At 44.7% G+C, this 22395-nt stretch overlaps 1 protein-coding gene across 2 annotated transcripts in view; it reads right to left on the bottom strand.

Moving 5' to 3' along the window:
* Window positions 1-22395, bottom strand: part of SLC2A12 (solute carrier family 2 member 12) — a 60385-nt gene that overhangs the window by 11563 nt on the left and 26427 nt on the right. For both annotated transcript variants that reach the window (XM_033939905.1, XM_033939906.1), the window contains exons 3-4: window positions 6058-6180; window positions 2512-2644 (exon numbers count right to left, since the gene is read on the bottom strand). In XM_033939905.1, the coding sequence (XP_033795796.1) occupies window positions 2512-2644; window positions 6058-6180 (256 nt within the window). The remainder of the gene's footprint in view (window positions 1-2511; window positions 2645-6057; window positions 6181-22395) is intronic.

Here is a 22395-nt window from a genome sequence, read left to right on the forward strand (position 1 = left end):
AAGCCATTATTAATATGGACTTAGGAAAATCCACTGCTTATTCCTAGGTAAAGCAGCATAAACTCTGTTTTACTCTTTTGAGGTCTTGCCAAGTACTTGTGACCTGAATTGGTCATTGTTGGGAGCATGATATTGGGCTTGATGGACCATTACTCTGTCCCGGTGCAATGCTTATATTCTTATGTAGTTTTGTTATATTTGTAGTGTTCAATAACAAACATCTTTACTGGACTATACCCCCCTCCCCTTTTATGAAGCCGTATTAAGGTTCTTTAAGCACAGGCCGTGGCAGTAAAAGCTCCAACGCTCCTAGGAATTCTATGAGTGTTGAAGCTTTTACCGCCGTGGCCGGTGATAAAAAAAACCCTAACACAGGGGGGGGGGATACTTATTAAATGAACTGTACACTGTAGCATAGAAAGACATCATCAAAAACCATGGATATGGAGGAGGTAGAGCCATCAGTGCCTCCTGAGCACCTGATTTTTAAGGCTTGCCAGCACTTATCTTTTCTTCATGCTTAGTTCCCACAGGCAGCTACAAAAAAAAAAAGAAGTTGGAATGCGGCAGCAGGAAGATCCAGAGAATTTAGCACAAAATGGGATCAGAGTAGAGAGGCTGCAATAGGAGGATCCAGTGCAAAGGGCAACCTTCTGATGCCAAATATTGGCATACTCCTTTAGAGGCGGCAGCTGGAAGATCCAATATGCTGCAAATGACAACACATCCCTGATAAAAGCTGGATCAGCATACTACTGTATTTACTCGTTATTCCCCTTCTGAGATTATTCCTTCCTGATAATTTAATAATTCTTAGGGTGGTATGGATAGGCCGACTAGAATGGCCATTTGGTCTTCACCTGCCTTCATTTTTCTATGTTTTTCTGTTTCTATGAGGTATGATCATTACTTTTATGTGTAACCTGTTATTGTTACAGTAAATAAGTCATTTAAAAAACAAAAAAAAAGTTCTGGTAGTGGATAAAAGCCAAAAAGTATGTCGATCTCCTTCTACTTTTCAGCTGGGGAGAAGAGAGGGAAAAATGGCTGGTCATTAGGGTGAAGAGTGAAAGGAATAGGGAGCAATATTGGGGACAGGGGTACAAATAGCCTTGTTTCTCCTGGACACTAAAATACACAGTTACCACTCTGAGCACAACCTGGTATGTATCATTTGAATTTGTGCTATCTGTTGGGGATGGGCAACAAACAATTTTCATGGGGTTTTTTTTCCACATCGCAGGGAGGGGGGGACGTTTGTTCCAGAGTGAATATCACCAAGAGTGCTCACTCTTTGTAGAAGACTGTACACTCTGGGCTCCTTTTACAAAGGTGCGTTAGGGCCTTAACACGCGGAATAGTGCGCTAAAATGCTGCGCGCGCTAGCCGTTACCGCCTCCTCTTGAGCAGGCGATACTTTTTCAGCTATAGCGTGCGCTAATCCGGTGCGTGTGCTAAAAACGCTAGCGCACCTTTGTGAAAGGAGCCCTATAGGATGGATTCAATAATTCTTTGCGCTGTTTGCATGACTTGCTAGTGGTTTTAGGAAATGTTTGAACAATTTCCTGGAGGAAAAAGTCCATAGTGTGTTATTGCGAAAGCAATAGGGGAAGCCACTGCTTATACTAGATCGGTAGCATGGAATATTGCTACTCCTTGGGTTTTGGCCAGGTACTAGGGATCTGGATTGGCCACCATGAGAATGGACTACTGGGCTTGATGGACCGTTGGTCTGACACAGTAAGCCTATTCTTATGTTCTTATGTAGCTGCCCAAAAGCAAATTTATCAGATGACATATCCTAAAAACATAATTTACTCTTAATAAATGGAGTTACTTAAAACTGTCCTAGAAGCAAACTCAATTTAGGACCACAGCCGCTCAGCCAATGCAATTCTTTCCTAAATACCATTCAGCACCGATTTTATTTGGCGCCAAAGTTTGAGCATGATATAAATCAGTGGTTCCCAAACCTGTCCTGGGGGACCCCCAGCCAGTCAGGTTTTCAAGATATCCCTAATGAATATGCATGAGAGAGATTTGCATACCTGTCACTTCCATTATATGCAAATCTCTCTCATGCATATTCATTAGGAATATCTTGAAAACCTGACTGTCTGGGGGTCCCCCAGGACAGGTTTGGGAACCACTGATATAAATCTATGAATCTGGTTTGCTTTCAGATTTTAGTTAGTTCATTAATGGCTTTCAAAGACTGGAGTTGCCTAATCGTGTTCTAGGCTATCCTGGAGGACCACCAGGCCACTCAGGTTTTCAGGCTAGCCCTAATGAATATGCATGAGAGAGATTTGCATGTAATGGAAGTGACAGACATGCAAATCTCCTCCATGCATATTCATTAGGGCTATCCTGAAAACCCGACTGGCCTGGTGGTCCTCCAGGAGAGGGTTGGGAATCACTGTTCTAGGCAATTCTATTCTTTATGAACACTCATAAACTTCAGCAAATTAAAAAAAAAAAAAAAATGCAGTGCATGCTCTCATTACTCACTTTTTAGACAGTTCCACTGATATCTGCTCCAAAGAACGTCCTTTTGTTTCTGGTACAAACATTATGACAAAAGCCAGGGATGCAAAACTCATTATTGAGTAACTAAAAAATATCCATGGAAGACCAATTGATTCTAGGAAAAGAAAATTATAAATCTGTAATTTAAGTTGTACAGTTGTCCCTTTTGAGTATTATAAATTAAGCAATGACAAGCAAATGACATAAAAATTTACAATAAACTCATTGAATCAAAATTTAATACGATCGCTGTTCAAAACAATCTCGGCCAGACACTGAAGCAATGAGAGCACATTCAGTATTTTCACTAATAATGAATAACCCCTCCCCCCCTTTTTTACTAAGCTGCGGTACAGGTTTCTATCACAGCCTGGAGCGTTAAATGTTCCAAAGCTGCTCCGATACTCATAGAAATCTTATGAGCGTTGGAGCAATATCGGAGCACAATAGAAATTTCTACTGCTTCTTAGTAAAAGAGGGTCAAGTGCAGTAGTCCCCAGATTCTATTAAGGATGCCCAAATTTGGGCTGTGACTGACTGAGGAGCTCAAGGCCCATCCTATGGGGGGGTCTGAGCTGTCAAACTTTATTTTCCTGTCAGTGCCTTAGTCAATCAGCACTCAGGCACTGATTGGAAAATAATGCTATGACAGCTTAGACCCTGCCGGAAAATTCTGCCCACAAATGTGGTACAACGAGGTTAGGGAATTACCCGGCAATGATAGAGAATTGCCTGGAGTGCTCACTTTAATATTAATGACTTCATTGTACTACATTTGCATGGCAGAGTTGGAGACAGCTCGGAATCTTGGAAAAGACTAGTGAGCCAGCTTCTATTCCCTCCTATTCTTAAACTGTCTTTTTTCTTCTGTCCCAACACCTCACAGGTCCTGTTACTCTCTACTGGCTCCTAGCTGTCTATCCCTTACAGAGCTGCTAATTTCCAAGCCAACAGTCTTGGAAATCCGGAGTTTTTCACCACCCAACCTCTGAAAAGTTGCTTTAATTACTTCCGACTTCTTTGCTATAAAGCACCCCCTCTTTCTCTTTCTCCTGCTTCTGGAACTGTGTCTGAATTCAAGAAGTCATGGGATAGGCACGTGGGATCTCTTAGAGAGAGGAAATTACTGCGGATGGGCAGACTGGATGGACCATTTGGCCTTTATCTGCCATCATATTTCTATAACCATTAAGATCTATGACATTACAATGCAAGTGTTAAGAGCCTTAGCCAATAGGGAGAGGAAGAGATAGTGGATACTGTGGGTGGGCAGACTGGACGGGCCATTTGACCTTTATCTGCCATTATATTTCTATAACCATTAAGATCTATGACATTACAATGCAAGTGTTAAGAGCCTTTGCCAATAGGGAGAGGAAGAGATAGTGGATACTATGGGTGGACAGACTGGACGGGACATTTGGCCTTTATCTGTCATCATGTTTCTATGTTTTTCTGTTTACAGTAATCACTTCCAATCCCTCTCTTCCTTCTACAAGGAATTATCTCTGTATGAAGATGTCTCCTATACTAGGTTTGTGAAACAGATGTCAAAGGGGTGACACTAGAGCTATCATCTTTGGACTTCTAAACTCACAATAGCAGTTCTAGTCCATGGTCTACTGCATGAACAATAAATCTGTATGTAACAAATGCATGTAACTGTAGAACTGGCCTCTAAGAAGATGGACCCTAATATATAAAGTACAACTAATTCCTTAATTCAGCAAGATATACTTTCACATATCTCTGTAGAATCTCTGTAGAAACAGAATCAGCTATAAGAAGGCAAAGAGGTACAAAATCCCAGACAGACCATCTAGAGAAGGAAGTTCTGCAAGACAAGTAGTCATGCTATCTGCAAGGATTGCTTCTCATTGGTTGTCTCTGGTGCAGTATATGCATATCCTTCTTTAGAAATCACAAATCATTTCTAGCTTTTCTACTCAGATGCACTCTGAGGTAATGAATAATTTGTCTGAGGTCGGTGACTGTAGAACCTAACTTCATCTGCTACATCAGCATGAGAAAGAATAAGTAATATATGGAAGTTTATTTTTGGAATTTGTCTGTTAAGCAGTATAGGTGTAACATTATCACTTGTATTGCCCCAGAATAAAATCTTCCCCAAGACAGTAGTAGAAAGAGGTGTCCTGCTGTGCCATGTTTTTGGATTTCTGCTATTGTTCCATAACTTTCAAGTCACAACATTATGATGCATGCCAAAACTGACCAATAGTAAACTGATTTCCAGTTTTATTATTAGGTAGTCTGTTCATGTCTTTTGGAAAGAGCTGTATAGAAAGAAGAGAATCCATCCTTTCTGATAATGTTGACTAGGAAATACTAGTGAACTATATTATCATCATTGGGTAGAAACTAGAGAGTTGCGTGGGGACAGAAATCCCACCCATCCCCGCCTGTCCCCGTCAGGATCCTCTCCGTCCCCACCCATCCCCGCAAGGAATTACCTCCATCCCCGCCTGTCCCCATAAAAAGCAGCAATTACTTCTGACAGGATCATCAATTCCACAGTTTCTTTTGTGTTTACGCAGCTGTTTTCCTTGTGGAATCTCTTTGGTGGAACCCTTTTTTTGTTTTCTGTTCAGGTAATTAACTGACGTGTCCATTATATTAGATGGACGAACCCTGCTTCCAAAGCCTTCCATCCCCGTGGGATTCCCGTGGGCCAGAGGGGGGCCCCGTAGGTTAGGGGGGGGATTCCCGCGGGACCCGTGCAGACCTCTAGTAGAAACCCTAGTGTCTACTATAATGGGATCCCACAGTGACTTCTAGTGGCTCATTAAAAGCACTGAAGATTAACTTTGCTTTCACCTACACAAGAATTGAGTCTCTTTCATTTGAAAGGAAGCTCTGGAATGAGATGGTATAGGATAAAGTTAAGAGGTGATAGACTCAGGAGTAATCTAAGGAAATACTTTTTTACAGAAAGGTGGTAGATGCTTGGAAAAGTCTCCCAGGAGATGGTGGTGGAGACAGACTGTGTCTAAATTCAAGAAAGAGTGGGATCTCTTAGAGAGAGGAAGAGATAATGGTTACTGCGGATGGGCAGACTGGATGGGCCATTTGGCCTTTATCTGCCATCATGTTTCTCTGATGTATCCTTAGTAGGAAAAATAAGGAGAAAAGAAAGATTTAAAGAGCGATAAATAGACTTGTAAATAATGTTCAAATAGTGCATCTGCCAATGTGACTATCTTTGATATAGTTTTGTCCCAGTTATTTGTCTAAAAAGACTTGTAAGTAAATTTGGTTGTTCAGAACACCAACCTTGGAGCAGTCTGCCTTACTGACTAAACAGAATATACAGAGCAAGTGGTGAAACTGCCTATGGCTTACTGGTTTCTGCCAGTCCCAAACCAATGAATTCTTTATGTGAAGTCCCTCTTACAATATCCGGGTGTACCCTGAGACCAACCCTTACAAAAGAACGATACTGCAGATATGCTGTCAGTTTATATTTTGGAAATAGTATTAAGTATTACAAAATAATCAAAATTCTCTTACCAGTTAGCGTTAGAAATGTCAAGGAGATGAGGAGATTCATACCCCAGTTCATGTTGCAGGTGAAAGCAAAGGCTCGTCCTTTAATCCCAACTGGGAATATTTCACTCAACACCAGCCAAGCCACTGAAAACATAATAATCTTAAATTACATAACAGAAGAAACCAATGCCATCATTAAAATTTGACTAACATCTGGAACTGGAAGGGCCCCATCACCCATCCCCCCAACCCCTTCCCCACCCTTTTGGCCCCTCCCTCCTTCACAAAATACTGGACACAAGCTTATTGGAAAATATAGGCCGCAGGAATAAACAACTGCAATTAAACAAAAAATTATAATGTTCGAGCTACCATACAAACAGTCTTTATACACTAAAACCCTGATTCTGCAAAGTGCGTCCCGATTTTAGGCAGCTGTAGGCCTCCTACAGTTGTCTAATCAGCCAATCGGGATGCACGTTTAAAAAAAATGCTCCCCAGGCAGGCTGCCTATATTGAAGGCGTCTCCGGGAGCCTAGGGAGGCCCGCAAGACGCCTAAGGGCCTTAGGCAAACCTAGGCAGCCCTACGCGTCTCCCTAGTAGAGGAAGAGACGCTTAAAATGTAGGCCAGAAAAATGCTAGCCTACATTGTAAGTAGACGAGGTCGCTATACTTATCACGGCAAGGGATCTCCCTGCCGCAATAAGTATAGCGGCCGTGGCCGTCTGTCCGATCACTGGCAGGAGGGTGTCCAACCCCTCCTGCCAGAATGCCCCCCCCCAAAACTCCCGATCGCCGGCAGGAGGGTGCCCAACCCTTCCTGCCAGAATGCCCCCCCCCCCCCCGAAACTCTTGATCACCAGCAGGAGAGTGCCCAACCCTTCCTGCCGGAAAGCCGGACCCCCTCCGGACCCTCCATGCTAACGACCCCCTCGATGAACCCCCCTAACCTCCCCCCAACTAACCCCCCCAACTAACCTCCCCCCCAACTAACCTCTAAATTGTTGGCCGGCTGGCCGGGTCTTGCTGCCGTCCAGCCAGCAGGCCCGTCTCGTCGAAATGAGGCGGGCCCGTCCTTTCCCGGCCCATCCCCGCTAAGTCTAAGGCCTGACTGGCCCAGGCTCAAGAAGCCTGGACCAATCAGACCTTAGGCATAGCGGGTCCGCCCATCCCCACTAACCCTACACTGCCCTCCAGCCCAGTATTAAATTTTGCCCATCGAGACAAGCTCTCGGGTTTACACTTTAAATTAGGATTGTGAGCAAGGAATGTCTGAAAGCCATGGTTCGATTACATAAGTTACCATTTCACCAGTTTTATAAAGAATAGCTAGCTATAAAATCAGGAGATCTGTCACATTGTTCCTCTTGTGGTTTTTACAATTTTGTGAATGTGATTGATTTTACATAGCAACTAGGTAGCTATGGTATTTAATTTACTAATGGTGAATGTAGTCCTCTGTGTATCTAGCACAATTAAAAGACTTGGCTTTGTAATTGGGTACTAAAGCCCCTAAGAAGATGATGATTCTATTTAAATAATATTATTGAAGGCAGAGAACATAACCTTGGGTCTTGAAGACTACAAATTGCCCTGGATTATGAGACAGTCCCAATGAATATTCATCAGTTATATTTACGTACATTTGGCATGAAAATCAGGTGAATTTGCAGAGTTTGGTTACCTGAAAATAAAAACGACCTGTTTTGCAGCCCTCGAGGACAAGCAAAATGGATGAAGCAAAATGTCAAGATAAAACCTACCAACAAAGTGGGCTTCAATTCAAAGCTGTGTCTGTTGCTGACCTGAATAGACAAAGCGACCCAAAAAAATGTGTGTAACTGCATTACAGAGGCCATAACCCAGTATTAAGGAAGATCAGATAAAAGAGGAGCTGTTAAGAAGAGAGAGAGACATGGGATGAAAGGAAGAGCTAGTCAGGAGTTTAGATCAAATAAACTCAGATTTATTTCCAGTTCTATCTCCCTTTCTCCATCTCTGTTCCATAGTGTAATACCTGGGTCATACCTCCAGTCCTTTTTCCAAACCACCATATTTCCCCTCATATAATGGAACTCATTTTATTTATTTAATTCATTTTATTTATCCCGTTCTCCCCAACGAGCTCAGAATAGGTTACAGGTTAACGTACAGTCAAAACAGGTTACAATTTGGCATACTTACAATGCAATGTGTTTATCCTAACTCAAAATATACAGAGGATCTAGTTCCAATATACATTTCTTTCATTTCTATTACTCATATGGCAATAGGCAAGAGTTTAGGTGAATAGGTACGTTTTTATTGCTTTCCTAAAATTTAGGAGTCCTTTGATGGATCTGATCTGTGGGGGCAGTTGATTCCAGTAGCTTGGTAAGAAGTGGGAGTAGGATCGTCATCTGGAGTTCTGTCATTGGAGGGCCCGACCAAGGGGTGTGTAGGGCAGTTTCCTCCTGGAAGCAGAGTGGAAGGCTCGGCACGTATGGAGAAAACTTAGTTGTCATGTAGTCTGGTGCCACATTGTGGAGTGATTTGTACACTAGTGTCAAGTCATTAAAGACTGTGTTGTTTTGGGGCCCAGGAGAAGCACCAGGGAAATCGAGAAATGGGAGAGAAGATCTCGGAGCTTAGTCTCAAGGGAATGCAATATTTCAGATCAGGTATGCTGTAGACCAGGGTTCTTCAACCTTTTGACACCTATGGACCGGCGGAAATAAAAGAATTATTTTGTGGACCGGCACCGGTCCATGGACTGGCGGTTGAAGAGCACTGGGCTAAATTGTGGGCCAGAACTTGCCCATCTCCGCCCCAGACCCCGCCCCCATAACAGTACTAATTGTAACACCATTTTATCCATTCATTTTTCATATACACACACACACAATATAATCTTATTAATAACACATTATGGTTAACCACAAAATTAAACTACACAAAGCACACTGTACATATGCTTCTCAACATTCATTCCTACCAAAACACAGATAATCCCTATGTAAATACAGGACCAAAAACTAAAAGTACTAATATTTACAAACAAACCCTAAGATGCAAGACTCTGCATGCAGTATAACCACCAGAGAACAAGGAACAAATGCATTTCTTCCTGAACACTGCAAAATACAGACAGCAGATGTAAATTCTCAAAATTGACACAATTCAATCACTAAATTTAAAACTAAAATCATTCCGCCTACTTTTGTTGTCTCCCTCCCTCCATGCTGTGCCTTATCTTCTGGCCTGCTCCCGCCTGGCCGTTTTATGCCGTCCCCGGTATTATCTTCGGGCCGGCTCCCTCTTCCTCACTGACGCAGTGTATAAAGCCGCGGGCAGCGGCTCCTCGCACGCGTCCCGTGCCTCATCTGGAAGCCTTCCGTCAGAGAGAAGGCTTCCGGTTCAGGCGCAGGACGCACGTAGGAGCCTCGCTGCCCATGGCTTTGTACACTGCAGCACTGAGGAAAAGGGAGCCAGCCTGAAGATAACGCTGCATCGATCGCACCACAGACCAGCGGCTGAAGAACACTGTCTCGGGCCCGATGCACGTGCCAACCCTGTGGACCGGCACCGGTCCGCGGACCGGCGGTTGAAGAACACTGCTATAGACTATATGAAATATTCATCTTATTGATACAATGAAAGAGTGAAAACATAAAACTAAAAATTAGGAAGGCAAAAAGATCAGTTTAGGAATAAGTCCAAGGGAGGAAGCAAGAAAGTCTAGAAGGAGGTAAAGTTGATATGTGGAGAACTTGCTGCTTTAATCAACGTTCATTTCAGCATTTGACACTTTACTGGCAAGTTTTGACACTTTCCTATTTCTACAAGATCTATTTATTGGATTATAACCTTTATGAGTGGATCAAAATAGTCTTCAATGTGGGATTTTGTTCCCACTTCTCACTGAGCGTTATGCTGCCTGGCACAAAGCTTTCTGTATGTAGGAACAAGAACGTAATCCAGGAAGTTTTGTAGACACCACCTCCGGATTTCATAAAACTCCTCTCCGGTTTCTCATCCAAGCCATTGCACAGTATATTCACTCTTCACACATAAATATATTTCAAGGTCAGTGCTGTCTTGGTTTCTGATATAAAACAGACTAACAGCAAACAAGTTGCCTCTATAGTTCAGCTGGTAAATAAAACAAATCCATTCAGATCCTGCTTTCTGGGTTTGGTTTGGTTTTATGCATTTAATTCCAGAGAAGATATTAACTACTGTTGTTGTTCTTAATAGGATATGTACAGCTCCAAGAGAAAGAAGTAAAAAAAAAAAAAGTGTGGTCTTGAAATAGTGCATCTTTTGCCTCTTACTAATTAGGAAGGGAAGACATTTCACCTTCAAAAGCTAATCATAAACTATATTTAGTCCAATAAAAAAGGTATTATTTTATCCTTTATGTTTTTGTTTTATTTCTACATATTACCTTGAAGTGTGGACTAACAGGGCTACCAGATTTCCAGAACTAAAATCTGGATCCATGGCCCCACCCCTTGGCCCACCCAGTTCCTCCCGAGTCATGTCCTATTCGGCCCCCCAGCCCCGCCCCCTCAACCTGTTCACTTGTCGGGAGGGCATCTGTGCAGTGCATGCGCTGGCGTGACGTGAGGTCACCACGTTGAATCCACGCTTGTGCACCTGCTGTCCCGACGTCGCTCCCAGCTGGAAGCTTTTCCAAAACCCAGACAAAGTGCCGGGATTTGAAAAGATGTCTGGATGCCCGGACATGTTCTCTAAAAGGAGGACGTGTTCGGGCCTATCCAATGTCTGGTAACCTTAGACAAACACAGCCACACCTTTTCTTTCACTGAAAGAAGCTGTATGAGAAGCAAAAACATGCTGTGGAGCCAATGTCTGGGAGTGTAATATGTAAAATGTGGACAAAGATTCACTGCATTTTTTTTTTTTCTAAAGAGAAAATCTAGTGTGTTTGAATTTACTGTGGATGGATATTGTCCCTTTGCAGAAGATTCAAGGAGAAGGGAAGAGAAGTGTTATTTTAAAATTCTACATGGAAAGTGACTTACATGCACTTTGTACTAGCAATTTTCCAAGCTATGCTGGAAGGTGCAAAGTCCACAAGAACTTTATCCCTTGAACTTTGCACCTTCTTTCAAAGAATAAGTGCGCACATACACTCTCTTCAAAAACTGCCTAGGGGAAAAGTACCCACAAAGCTTTGCATCTTCTTTGTCTGCAGATACTTTTTCCTTGAAAAACAATGCATCTAGTTTTGAAAATGAAGACCTGCGTGTGTCATCGCCTTCCCTGACATATGCCTCTGAACCTCCCTGCTTCTTGCCCAAGTCCACCTGGAAAGCAGGCCATGTTCAAACACTTCGGATCTCCACCTTGTGCGTAAAATAGGCTTTCACACGTACCAAATGCAAATTGTTTGGGAAGGTGTATGGTGTTAATCAATATACAGTGGTGCCTCGCATAACGAACGCCTCGCACAGCGAACGCTGCGCACAACGAACTTTATGTCTTGCTCCCTACAACGAACTTCGTTTCACACAACGAAGTCGCCCGAGCTGCATCCTTCCGCGCAGGCACTGCGCTTAACTGCCCTCTCTCCGCCTGGCTCCCTCTTGCCCCCCCGACTCCCCGACACGATCGGGGCAAAAAGGAGCCCAAGCCCTCTTGCCCCGCCGATTCCCCAACTCCCCGACAATATCGGGCCAGGAGGGAGCCCAAGTCCTCCTGGCCACGGCGACCCCCTAACCCCACCCTGCACTACATTACGGGCAGGAGGGATCCCAGGCCCTCCTGCCCTCGACGCAAACCCCCCCTCCCCCCAACGCCCGCCCCCCCCCAAGAACCTCCGACCGCCCCCCCAGACGACCCGCGACCCCCCTGGCCGACCCCCACGACACCCCCAACCCCCTTCCCCGTACCTTTCTGTAGTTGGCCGGACAGACGGGAGCCAAACCCGCCTGTCCGGCAGGCAGCCAACGACGGAATGAGGCCGGATTGGCCCATCCGTCCCAAAGCTCCGCCTACTGGTGGGGCCTAAGGCGCCTGGGCCAATCAGAATAGGCCCGGGAGCCTTAGGTCCCTCCTGGGGGCAGGGCCTGAGGCACATGGTCGGGTTGGGCCCATGTGCCTCAGGCCCTGCCCCCAGGAGGGACCTAAGGCTCCCGGGCCTATTCTGATTGGCCCAGGCGCCTTAGGCCCCACCAGTAGGCGGAGCTTTGGGACGGATGGGCCAATCCGGCCTCATTCCGTCGTTGGCTGCCTGCCGGACAGGCGGGTTTGGCTCCCGTCTGTCCGGCCAACTACAGAAAGGTACGGGGAAGGGGGTTGGGGGTGTCGTGGGGGTCGGCCAGGGGGGTCGCGGGTCGGCTGGGGGGGCGGTCAGAGGTTCTTGGGGGGGGGCGGTCGTTGGGGGAGGGGGGGTTTGCGTCGAGGGCAGGAGGGCCTGGGATCCCTCCTGCCCGTAATGTAGTGCAGGGTGGGGTTAGGGGGTCGCCGTGGCCAGGAGGACTTGGGCTCCCTCCTGGCCCGATATTGTCGGGGAGTTGGGGAATCGGCGGGGCAAGAGGGCTTGGGCTCCCTTTTGCCCCGATCGTGTCGGGGAGTCGGGGGGGCAAGAGGGCTTGAGCTCCCTTTTGCCCCGATCGTGTCGGGGAGTCGTGGGGGCAAGAGGGCTTGAGCTCCCTCTTGCCCCGATCGTGTCGGGGGTGCCAGGGACCACACGGAGTCACCCACCGTACCACCCGATTCGGGTAAGCGCAGGTATCGGTGGGTGGCTTATTTGCGGGGGGGGGGTGCCTTATTTTACATTTTTTTCTAAAAAGGGGGGGCTGTCTTATTTGATGGCCCTGCCTTATCATCGGGGAAACACGGTAGAAAAAAAAAAAAATGAACAGTTAAGTCCCAGTTTTTGCCGCTGAGACTCTGCCCTCTCTCACTGTAAAATTAGACTCTACTTAGTCTGTCTTTAAATTTAAAAAATGTGTGTTGTTTTAAAAAACAATTATGTTTTTAGATGTATCTAAATAAAAATAGTAACCAAAAATTTATCTTTTTTTATGTCACCTTAGCATATTTTATGCTACAGAACGAATTATTTTTTTTAACATGTATTGTTATGGGAAAACGCGTTTCACATAACGAACTTTTCGCATAACAAACTTGCTCCTGGAACGAATTAAGTTCGTTGTGTGAGGCACCACTGTAAATGGTTCTTCCTCCTCACGCTGCCTCCCTGCAGTCAGGAAATTAACCTTGGCTCATCTTATAGCGTTCATACTTCACGTGTAATATTTGCTTCAGGTTGTTAAGAACACAATATTTATTGTTTATTGAGAGCTTCTATACTGCTACTAATGACTGGAGGAGTCAATTCAGAGGGGTTTATATGAGCTTTATGCCTGTATAGCAGTACATCCTATATAATAAAAGGTTAGTGGCGCATGCGCTTTTAAAAAAGCGTGATTACTGCGGCCTTGGTGTGTGATCTGTGGCCGTGTTCCATTTTAGAACCCGGCCAATGATCACTCTGGCCACTCCATTCCTCCCGCCCTCACCAACCCGAAGGAAGCTGGACCATACCTCCCGCCCTCACTCACCGCTGCTGCCGCTGATCCTCCTCTTCGGGGCAGCCTGCGATCGTGGCCGGCTTTGGCGGGCCTCACGGGCCGATTTCCGGCCTCGGTGGCACGTTCCCTCTGACGCATGGGATCGCGTCGAGGGGAGCGTGCTTCCGGGTTGGGGAGCGGCCTGCGAAGTTCGCTGGGGCCGGCCACCACGATTTCGGCCTGCTTTGAAGAGGAGCAGGCCAGAAGACGCCGGGATGGAGGGAGGGTAAGCAGGGGGATTAATTCAGGGGGCCAGAGGGAGAGGGAGAGGGAAAGGGGGCTGCTTTGGGGGTGAGGTGTGCTGGGGACAGACAGTTTTACTCTGGGGGAAGACATAAGGGGCCATGGAGAGACAGGGAGAAGGAAAGGGGGCTGCTTTGGGGGAGGGGTGTGCTGGGGGGAGACAGAAGGGGCCATGGAGAGATAGGGAGAGGGAAAAGGGGCTGCTTTGGGTGGGAGGTGTGTGCTGGGGGCAGACAGCTTTGCTCGGGGGGGGGGGGGGCGGGGGGGAGACAGAAGGACACAGACAGCGGCCAAGGAGAGAGAGAGATAAAGAAATAGACAGACAGACACTCTATTCTAGCACCCGTTAATGTAACGGGCTTAAAGACTAGTATTAGAATAAAAGCAGTTCTGATCTTTTTTGGATCCTGTGCCTTTCATCCTGACTGACAGGGTAGGAGGATCCATTCCTTGAAGAGAAAACAAGTCTAGTATACTGTACATACCCAGCACAGGGGGAGGGTCACTTTCTTTGGTTTCAGATTCCCCTTAGCTCAGAGCCCCTGGCCGTTCCTTTACCTTCTATGAAAGGGAACTAAAATAATTGATATTCCCAAACTGCAGTTTCATCTGATCCACTAGGGCACATGTGTCAAACACAAGGCCCGCGAGCCGAATCAGGCCCGCCTGGTTATTTTATGCGGCCTGCGGTGACTGTGCGCCTGACACTATCACCTCCCCACCGTTGAAATTTAAAATCTTCGGACAGCCGACATGACGCCAGCCTCCTGCCGTCGTTCTGCCCCGGAAGTGTTCTTTCTGCAGCGTCCTGCCTACGTGGGAAGAGGAAGTGCTTCAGAAAGAACACTTCCGGGACAGGCTGACGGCGGGAGACTGGCTTCGCGTCAGCTGCCTGAAGATTTTAAATTTAAGCGGCAGGGAGGTGGTAGATGGGGGAGTTGGGTGACTGGGGACAGGTTGTACCGTAGGATCCAGCTGAGAAGGGAGGGCTGGAGTTGGGAATGAGGGAAGGGCTGCAAGGGCTGCATGGGGAGGGGGATTGGGAAAGCAAGGACAGAGGCTGCGCAGGCTGGGTTGGGGAGGACAGAGGCTGCACAGGCTCGGGGTTAGAAAGGGAGGGAGAGATGCTGCCGGTGGGTGAGGGAAGAGAAAAAGAAAATTCTTGGTGTGTGGAGTGGGAGGGAAAGAGAGATGGTATACATGGGAAAAGCAGAAAGAGTTGTTGGACATGCTATCTCTTTTCAGAATATGGTAAATTTTAGGATTAGGTGGTCTGACCAAGGTACTTTGCATAGGGAGTCAATTCTAGGAAGCTTTTGCTTTTTGTTGAAGTAGAGGAAGTGAATAGATCTAATTGTTGGCCCTTTTCATGTGCGGGTTATTGAAACAGGGGTTTGAGGTATAGCTCATTTAACAGGTCATGGAATTTCAGGGTTTGAGAGTTTGAGGTTGAGACCAGGTGGAGATTGAGGTCTCCTATGATGAAAGTGGAGTCATATGGTACCATGATTCTTGAGGTGTTGTCTGAGAACTGTAGTTTGGCTTCTTTCCAGGAGGGATGTAGAATAGTATGCAGCAAATAGGGTGTTGAAAAGAGTCACTGTTTATTTCTACCATTAGTAGTTCTAGTTAGGTGAGTGTTATAGATTCCATGATTTTGATATGAAAAGATGATTTGTGCAGTATCACTAGACTACCGACCAGTGATGAAAGCATGGATCAGTTTAATAAGATTTTCCATCGTAAAAAAAAAATTAGCTGAGGCTGTCACTGGCCAGCGGAAAGTGCCCGAGAAGTGGAGCTAATCTGCATAGAAGAGCTAATCTGCATAGAGCTGAAAGTGCTGTCCACTCACTGAGTGGATTGTGATGATGAAAAGAGCAGCTCCTAGCACAGAGCGCTCAGAAAGCAAGGAGTTCCTTGGGAGTTGGGTGGTTCTTGAGTGAAGGAATACTGGCTTAACTTCTGGTAAGCCCTGAAGGCTACAGCTGACAGGGGGCTTAGTGTAGTAGAGTGGCCAGGCTGATCAGTCCTGACAGAAGGGACTAGTACAGCAGTAGAAAGTCCAGTGATGGTAGTGTGTGTGAAAATCTATACACTGGTGGAGAGATCTGCCCTGGTGTGAAGCCTGGTGGTAGTAGAGTCCATGGAGATCTATACACTGGCAGGAAGGAGCTGAGTAGCTGGGGACCTAGTAAAGCCTGGAGTTGAGGGGCTTAGGCTTGATGACCAGAGGTGGGACCGCTAAAGAAGAATCCAGGTGAGTCCTCAGTGCATGCATCTGCGAAAAGACAACTGAGAGACTGGGAGAGCCCTCAGTGTGTGGGTGCAGGATAAGACAACTGAGCAATGGAGCAGCTAGGAGGCCTCATCTGTGATAAGATGGCTGAGGGGCTGGGAGAGCCCTCAGTGCAGGATAAGATGACCGAGCGATGGAGAAGCTGGGAGAGTCCAAGGACCCTGGGAGCATTGGCCAAAGGACTGAGGAGCGGTCTGGCAGAGGGTCCGGCTGGGATGGTGGCAACCAGTAGAGGGTAAATGGCCCCTAATGCTGCCAAAGATCTGGAGAACTAATGGAGGGTCAGGAAGGATTCTTGAGGAGATGGAATCCAGGGAATGACCAGGAGGTTTGGGAAAACCCCTGGTCATGGATTTTAAGGGAATGAATGAATGTTGTGTGTTTTTACAGAGAACTATGGTGCCTGGAAAGGGGGGAGGGAGAGAATATGATTTTGAGTAATACCACTTGACCTGGTCACATGGTCACACTGACACAACAATTTCAGATGAAAAAAAAACTACATTTTGACAACATGACTTATAGGGAGGGTCCTGTGAAATGTTTAAAAAATTCCTTTCAGTATTCTCACCATAAAATCATTGATGCAATGTTCTGGTTTGTTGAAGTCAGCAACCAAAGTACAGATGATCATCTCTGCACAAATAACAGCAAGTCCAATAGAACAGAAATAACCTTCAACAATCTCTAATCCTTCAGCTCCCTGATTCTCTTAACACAGAAATTCAGCTCTCTTTCAGTTCTCTGATAGAATTTAACACACCATCTACAGAAGACATCTATCGAACAATTCAGACATTGAACATATCAAACAATGCCTTTGAATCAATATCTCCACTCACTCTTAAAAAACACATCCCCATCTTCGGCCCATTCATCCAAGAAATGATAAGCAAAAGTTTGCATACAGGAACTATTCCAAAACCTTGGAAATTGGTCACTGTATTCCCCAAGCTAAAATTAGCCAATTGTTTGGAAGATCAGTGCTCCAGCTATCGACCTAAAGGAAATCTTCTCTTTGTATCTAAGATCACAGAAAAATTAGTATTAGTTAACTCTCTTCTTTCCTTAAAAAAACCCCAGCGCTTTCCACCTCAATCAAACTGGTTTCCAACCCCACTACTCAACAGAACTCTCACTAATTGGACTAATGATGGCTATACACTACTTCATAGATCATAGAAAATCTGTTTTATTAATATTGAACCTCACAGCAGCCTTCGACACAATTGATCACAGCCTCAGCCTCAGCACCCTGAGGTTGTGGGTTCATATCCCACACTGCTCCTTCTGACCCTGGGCAAGTCACTTAATCCTCCATTGCCCCAGGTACATTAGATAAATTGTGAGCACAGGGAAAATGTTTGAGTACTTGATTCTAAACCACTTAGATAACCTGATAGGTGGTATATAAACACCTAAATAAATAAAATCACACCATGCTTCTCAAAAGATTACAATCCACTGGAATCTCCAGTACGGTACTAAACTGGTTCTCTTCATATTTCCAGAACTGAAACTCTCTATCTTCTACCGTCCCTCAAAATTATGGAGTCCCTCAAGGCTCCATACAATCAACACTGCTTTTCAATATATTCTTAGCCCCATTATTAACACTCACCCAATTTATAGGATTTTCTGTATTCACCTACGCCGACAACATCCAAGTGCTTCACCCTCTCAGCCCCCAAGCCACAGATGACATTAAAGAAATAAATGCCAAACTGACTAAAATCAGCACTTGGCTTCATGAAAACATGCTTGTACTGAACATCTCAAAAACCAAAGGCGTTTTATTCCCTATCTCAGATAAGGAAGACCTGATCTTACCAATCAGCATAGACACTTTACCTATTGAAATGGAAACAAAAATTAAGCTACTAGGGCTAATCCTACACAAAAACTTAACCTTTCATGAGTAGATCAGTTCTGTTGTCACAGTGCCACAAATCTGGGGAGATATTGGCTTTGAAGAATCTACATCTGACTACAATCCACTCCATATAGTAACCTCTTACAACATATTTAGTAATTGTGTGGAGGGGCATAATCGAAAGGGACGTCTAAGTCCGTTTACGTTCTGTTCGGTATTGGGACATTTGACCATGTGTTTGAATTTTATGTGAATCTTTACTGGTTGAAGACTGTTGATAACTTATCTTTGCCTTCATGTAATGGCTCTGAGATATTTGATCAACTGTATATCTGAGCATGTACCATCACGTAGTTTACGTTCCGCTGAAGCTGGAGAGTTATATGTTGCCCTTCCCTCTTCTCCCCTATGCCTCATATCCTTTGTAATTAAGTCTTTGTATCGATCTTACTCCCCCATTTTTTGCTTTTAATATATATAACTTCCTTTTTTTATATATATACTGTATATATATAATTTGTATTTCTTATTATTGTGAACTAACCAGATACTTGTGATGGTCGGTATATCAAAATATGAATAAACTTGAAACATGAACTATACAGCAGGCAAGGTTGAAAGTCACAAGAATGGGAGCTCTTTCCAGCTGGTCCAGAAGCATGGACTACAATATTCTATTGTATATCAGAAAGCAAAAAGATGTGACTGTTTTTAAGAGGTTTTTGAGGAGACATCTTTTTTGCGACATGAAGCATGGGTGCTGAGCATTTTCACTGGGCAAATTTTATGATATGTTGATGAAATTTAGACATGTGTGTCTTATGGCTGGTTGTAATGCTTATTGTAAATGTGGTATTGTGACCCTCCTTGTTAAAGGGAGGATATAATTAAATAAAACATAAACCATAAACCACGTGGCTGAACTATAGAAAAAATTTTTTAACAAAGATTTTTTTTATCTACCGACATTGAACAAATAAAAATATCACTTTCAGTAAAAGAACAAAGGGTAAAAGTTAGGTTATGAATGCAGCCTAATTTGTGTACAGATTGTTGTTTTTTTTTTTACAAAGTTTTTTTTAATGAGAGAAGGACAAATTAAAGAAAATTGTGGTAAATCAGAGCTATATTTCTGTAACAGGCTCTGTTGGATGGTAGCCTGGAGAAAAAGACATGTGCAAACAATGACTGGTTATTTCAGTATTTTGCAATAAGTAACGATTGCCAATAGATGTGGAATAGAGCAAAAGAAAAAATAGATAGCACATTGTTACGTGCACAATGAACAGAGGATAGTCTTACAGGAAGATATGAGAAATGTTTACCTTATTCAACCTGTTATAACGCCATTTTCAAGGCTGTAATCTACTTGATCTGGTTTTTAACTACTAAAATGTTGATTAAATAAGTGGAATTAAATTAAATAGAAATTCCTTGACAGCACATGTTAAATGCAACCCTTTTCTGCAGTGGTGTAGCCTGGGAGGTTGGTGTTGGTGCGCTGGCGCCCATCATCGCTGCGCCGTGTGCCTCCCCGTGCTTTTCTCCGTCCCCGCGTACCTCTTGAAATGTTCGCCGACATGAGCTGCATCTTCCGCCTGCTGCTCGTGCCGGCCTCGGCTCCCTGCTGATGTCACATCCTGATTCGGGGAAATTTTTACTTACGCCTATCTCAAAAGAAGCAGATTTAAATCAGTCCCAAGCAGCAAATTAGAGGTCTGCACGGGAACGTGGATCGCGGGAATCCCGCGGGTTCCGCGGGGGTCCCGCGGGAATCCCCCCTAACCCACGGGACTCCCTCGGGGACCCCCTCTGGCCCACGGGACTCCCACAGGGACCCCCCCTCTAGCCAACGGGACTCCCACGGGGATGGAAGGCTTTGGAAGCAGGGTTCGTCCATATAATATAATGGACACGTCAACCTTAGTAAAAGAGGAGTTTATAAGTTAATTACCTGAACAGAAAACAAAAAAAGGATTCCACCAAAGAGATTCCACAAGGAAAACAGCAGCGCAAACACAAAAGAAACTGTGGAATTGATGATCCTATCAGAAGTAATTGCTGCTTTTTATGGGGATGGACGGGGATGGGTGGGGACGGAGAGGATCCTGACGGGGACAGGTGGGGACGGAGAGGATCCTGGTGGGGACGGGTGAGGATGGGTGGGATTTCTGTCTCTATGCAACTCTTTACAGCAAATCTACAGACCATTTGGAAGTATACCTTTTATGACGAAATTGATAGAGTTTATGGTTGCCTCCCAGCTAAATTGTAAACTGGAATCTACTATCACCCTCCCAACATGGGTTTAGAAACCTAAAGATCTGGTATCTAGGATACAATTAGTGTTAACTACAAGTGAACAAATGCAGCTCGATGTCTTGACAGCATTTGATACAGTAAATCACACTTTGTTGCTAAAGAGACTATCCAAAGTACGAATTTCCGGACTGGTATTACAATGGTTTCAAGGCTTTTTGACAAAAAGACACTACAGAGTATTAAAAGATAGATCCTTCTCTGATTACTGGTCTCCACCTTGCGGTGTACCTATCTCACCACTATTAAACAACATCTTTATGACCATACGATATTTAACTGTTCTTGGACTTGAGAATTGGCTCCTAAAATGCAGATGATTTTCTATTAATTCCTGCGGATCTGAACCAAGTAAACATGGCTACCATACTGTCCAGAGCATTAACTTGAGTGCAAGAACAGTCGGTAAGATACCATCTCAAACTAAAACGCTGAAAAAAAACCCCAAACTATTACATTTTAGGCGACACACTAATTCCATTTACCATTAATCTGACAAATGGCACTAGCTTCAACATACAGAAATCCTCAAACGTTCTGGGATTCCCTTTAGACAGTTTGCTGAGTTTTGAAAACCATATTAAGAATTTAGGAGTTATATACTTAACAAGTGTGGTCTGGGATTTTAATTTCATGTATAATTTAAAGCATTTCTTTTTGTTCTCAAACTAGGGTGGGAGGGAGGGAATAATTATTTTGTATTTAATTTCTGATTGATTGAAAGTTCTATCTCTGATGATAATTGTATGTATAATTTGAAAATACTGTTCCAGATTTGAAAATCAATAAAGTTTAAAAAAAAAAAAAAAAAGAATTTAGTTTGGAAATCCTCTTTTCCTCCACAGAAGTTAAGGAGGATCAGGTTCTAGTTCTTCCAGCAACACTACAGGGTACTAGTACAGTCGAGTATACTGTCTATATGGAGCTACTGCAATGCACTATTTTCACAAATCTCCATGAAACGAATAAACTCCAGTTGATACATAACACAGCAGCAAAACTCATATATTACAGATCGAGATTTGACCATATCACACCGCTGCTTATAGAACTACACTGGCTACCAACAGAAAAGCAAATAGAATTTAAATTATACTGCTTAGCACTGGAGCAGTAAAGGGGGCATGGTCTTTGTAAAGGACGCAATCCTTCTCTCCGACCCCCTCCCCCGCCGCATGCTTGCGCATCTTCCCTTCCCTCGTACCTCTTTAATTTTTCCTGCATGAGCAGCATTACAAACTCGCTGCTCACCTCAGTGTCGCCTCTCTCTGACGTCACTTCCAGGTCCCACGCCTAGGAAGTGACGTCAGAGGGATAGCCGACACAATGCGAGCAGCATGTTCGTGCTGCTCCTGCCTGAAAAATTAAAAAGGTACGGGGAAGGGGGGCGCGTGTGCAGCAGGGGTGATCGGGCAGCAGTCCCAGGTGCCACTTACCCTTGCTATGCCACTGTTGCTTAGCTTTCAAAATACTATATGGTGATGCCCCTAATAGCTTCCCCAGATTTACTGAACTATTAGATAGATCTGCTAATCATTGTAACTCTGACCACTTGATTCTGTCATTCCTAACTCTGAAAGACATAAAATACCGGTACGCCCCCCACCTGGAATACTGCGTCCAACACTGGTCGCCGTACATGAAAAAGGATATAGGACTACTCGAAAGGGTCCAGAGAAGAGCGAGAAAAATGGTTGCCGTACAGTGAGAGATTAGAGAAACTGGGCCTCTTCGCCCTTGAAAAGAGGAGACTGAGAGGGGACATGATCGAAACGTTCAAGATAATGAAGGGAATAGACTTAGTATAGAAAGAGAGATTGTTCACCCTCTCCAAGGTGGAGAGAACAAGAGGGCACTTGCTAAAGTTAGAAGGGAAAAGATTCCGTACAAACGTAAGGAAGTTCTTCTTCACCCAGAGAGTGGTGAAAAACTGGAACGCTCTTCCGGAGGCTGTTATAGAGGAAAGCACCCTTCAGGGATTCAAGACAAGGTTGGATAAGTTCCTACTGGAACAGATCATATGCAAGTAAGTCTAGACTCA

The sequence above is a fragment of the Geotrypetes seraphini genome, chromosome 3, assembly GCF_902459505.1.
Source record: "Geotrypetes seraphini chromosome 3, aGeoSer1.1, whole genome shotgun sequence".
Lineage (NCBI taxonomy): Eukaryota > Metazoa > Chordata > Amphibia > Gymnophiona > Dermophiidae > Geotrypetes > Geotrypetes seraphini.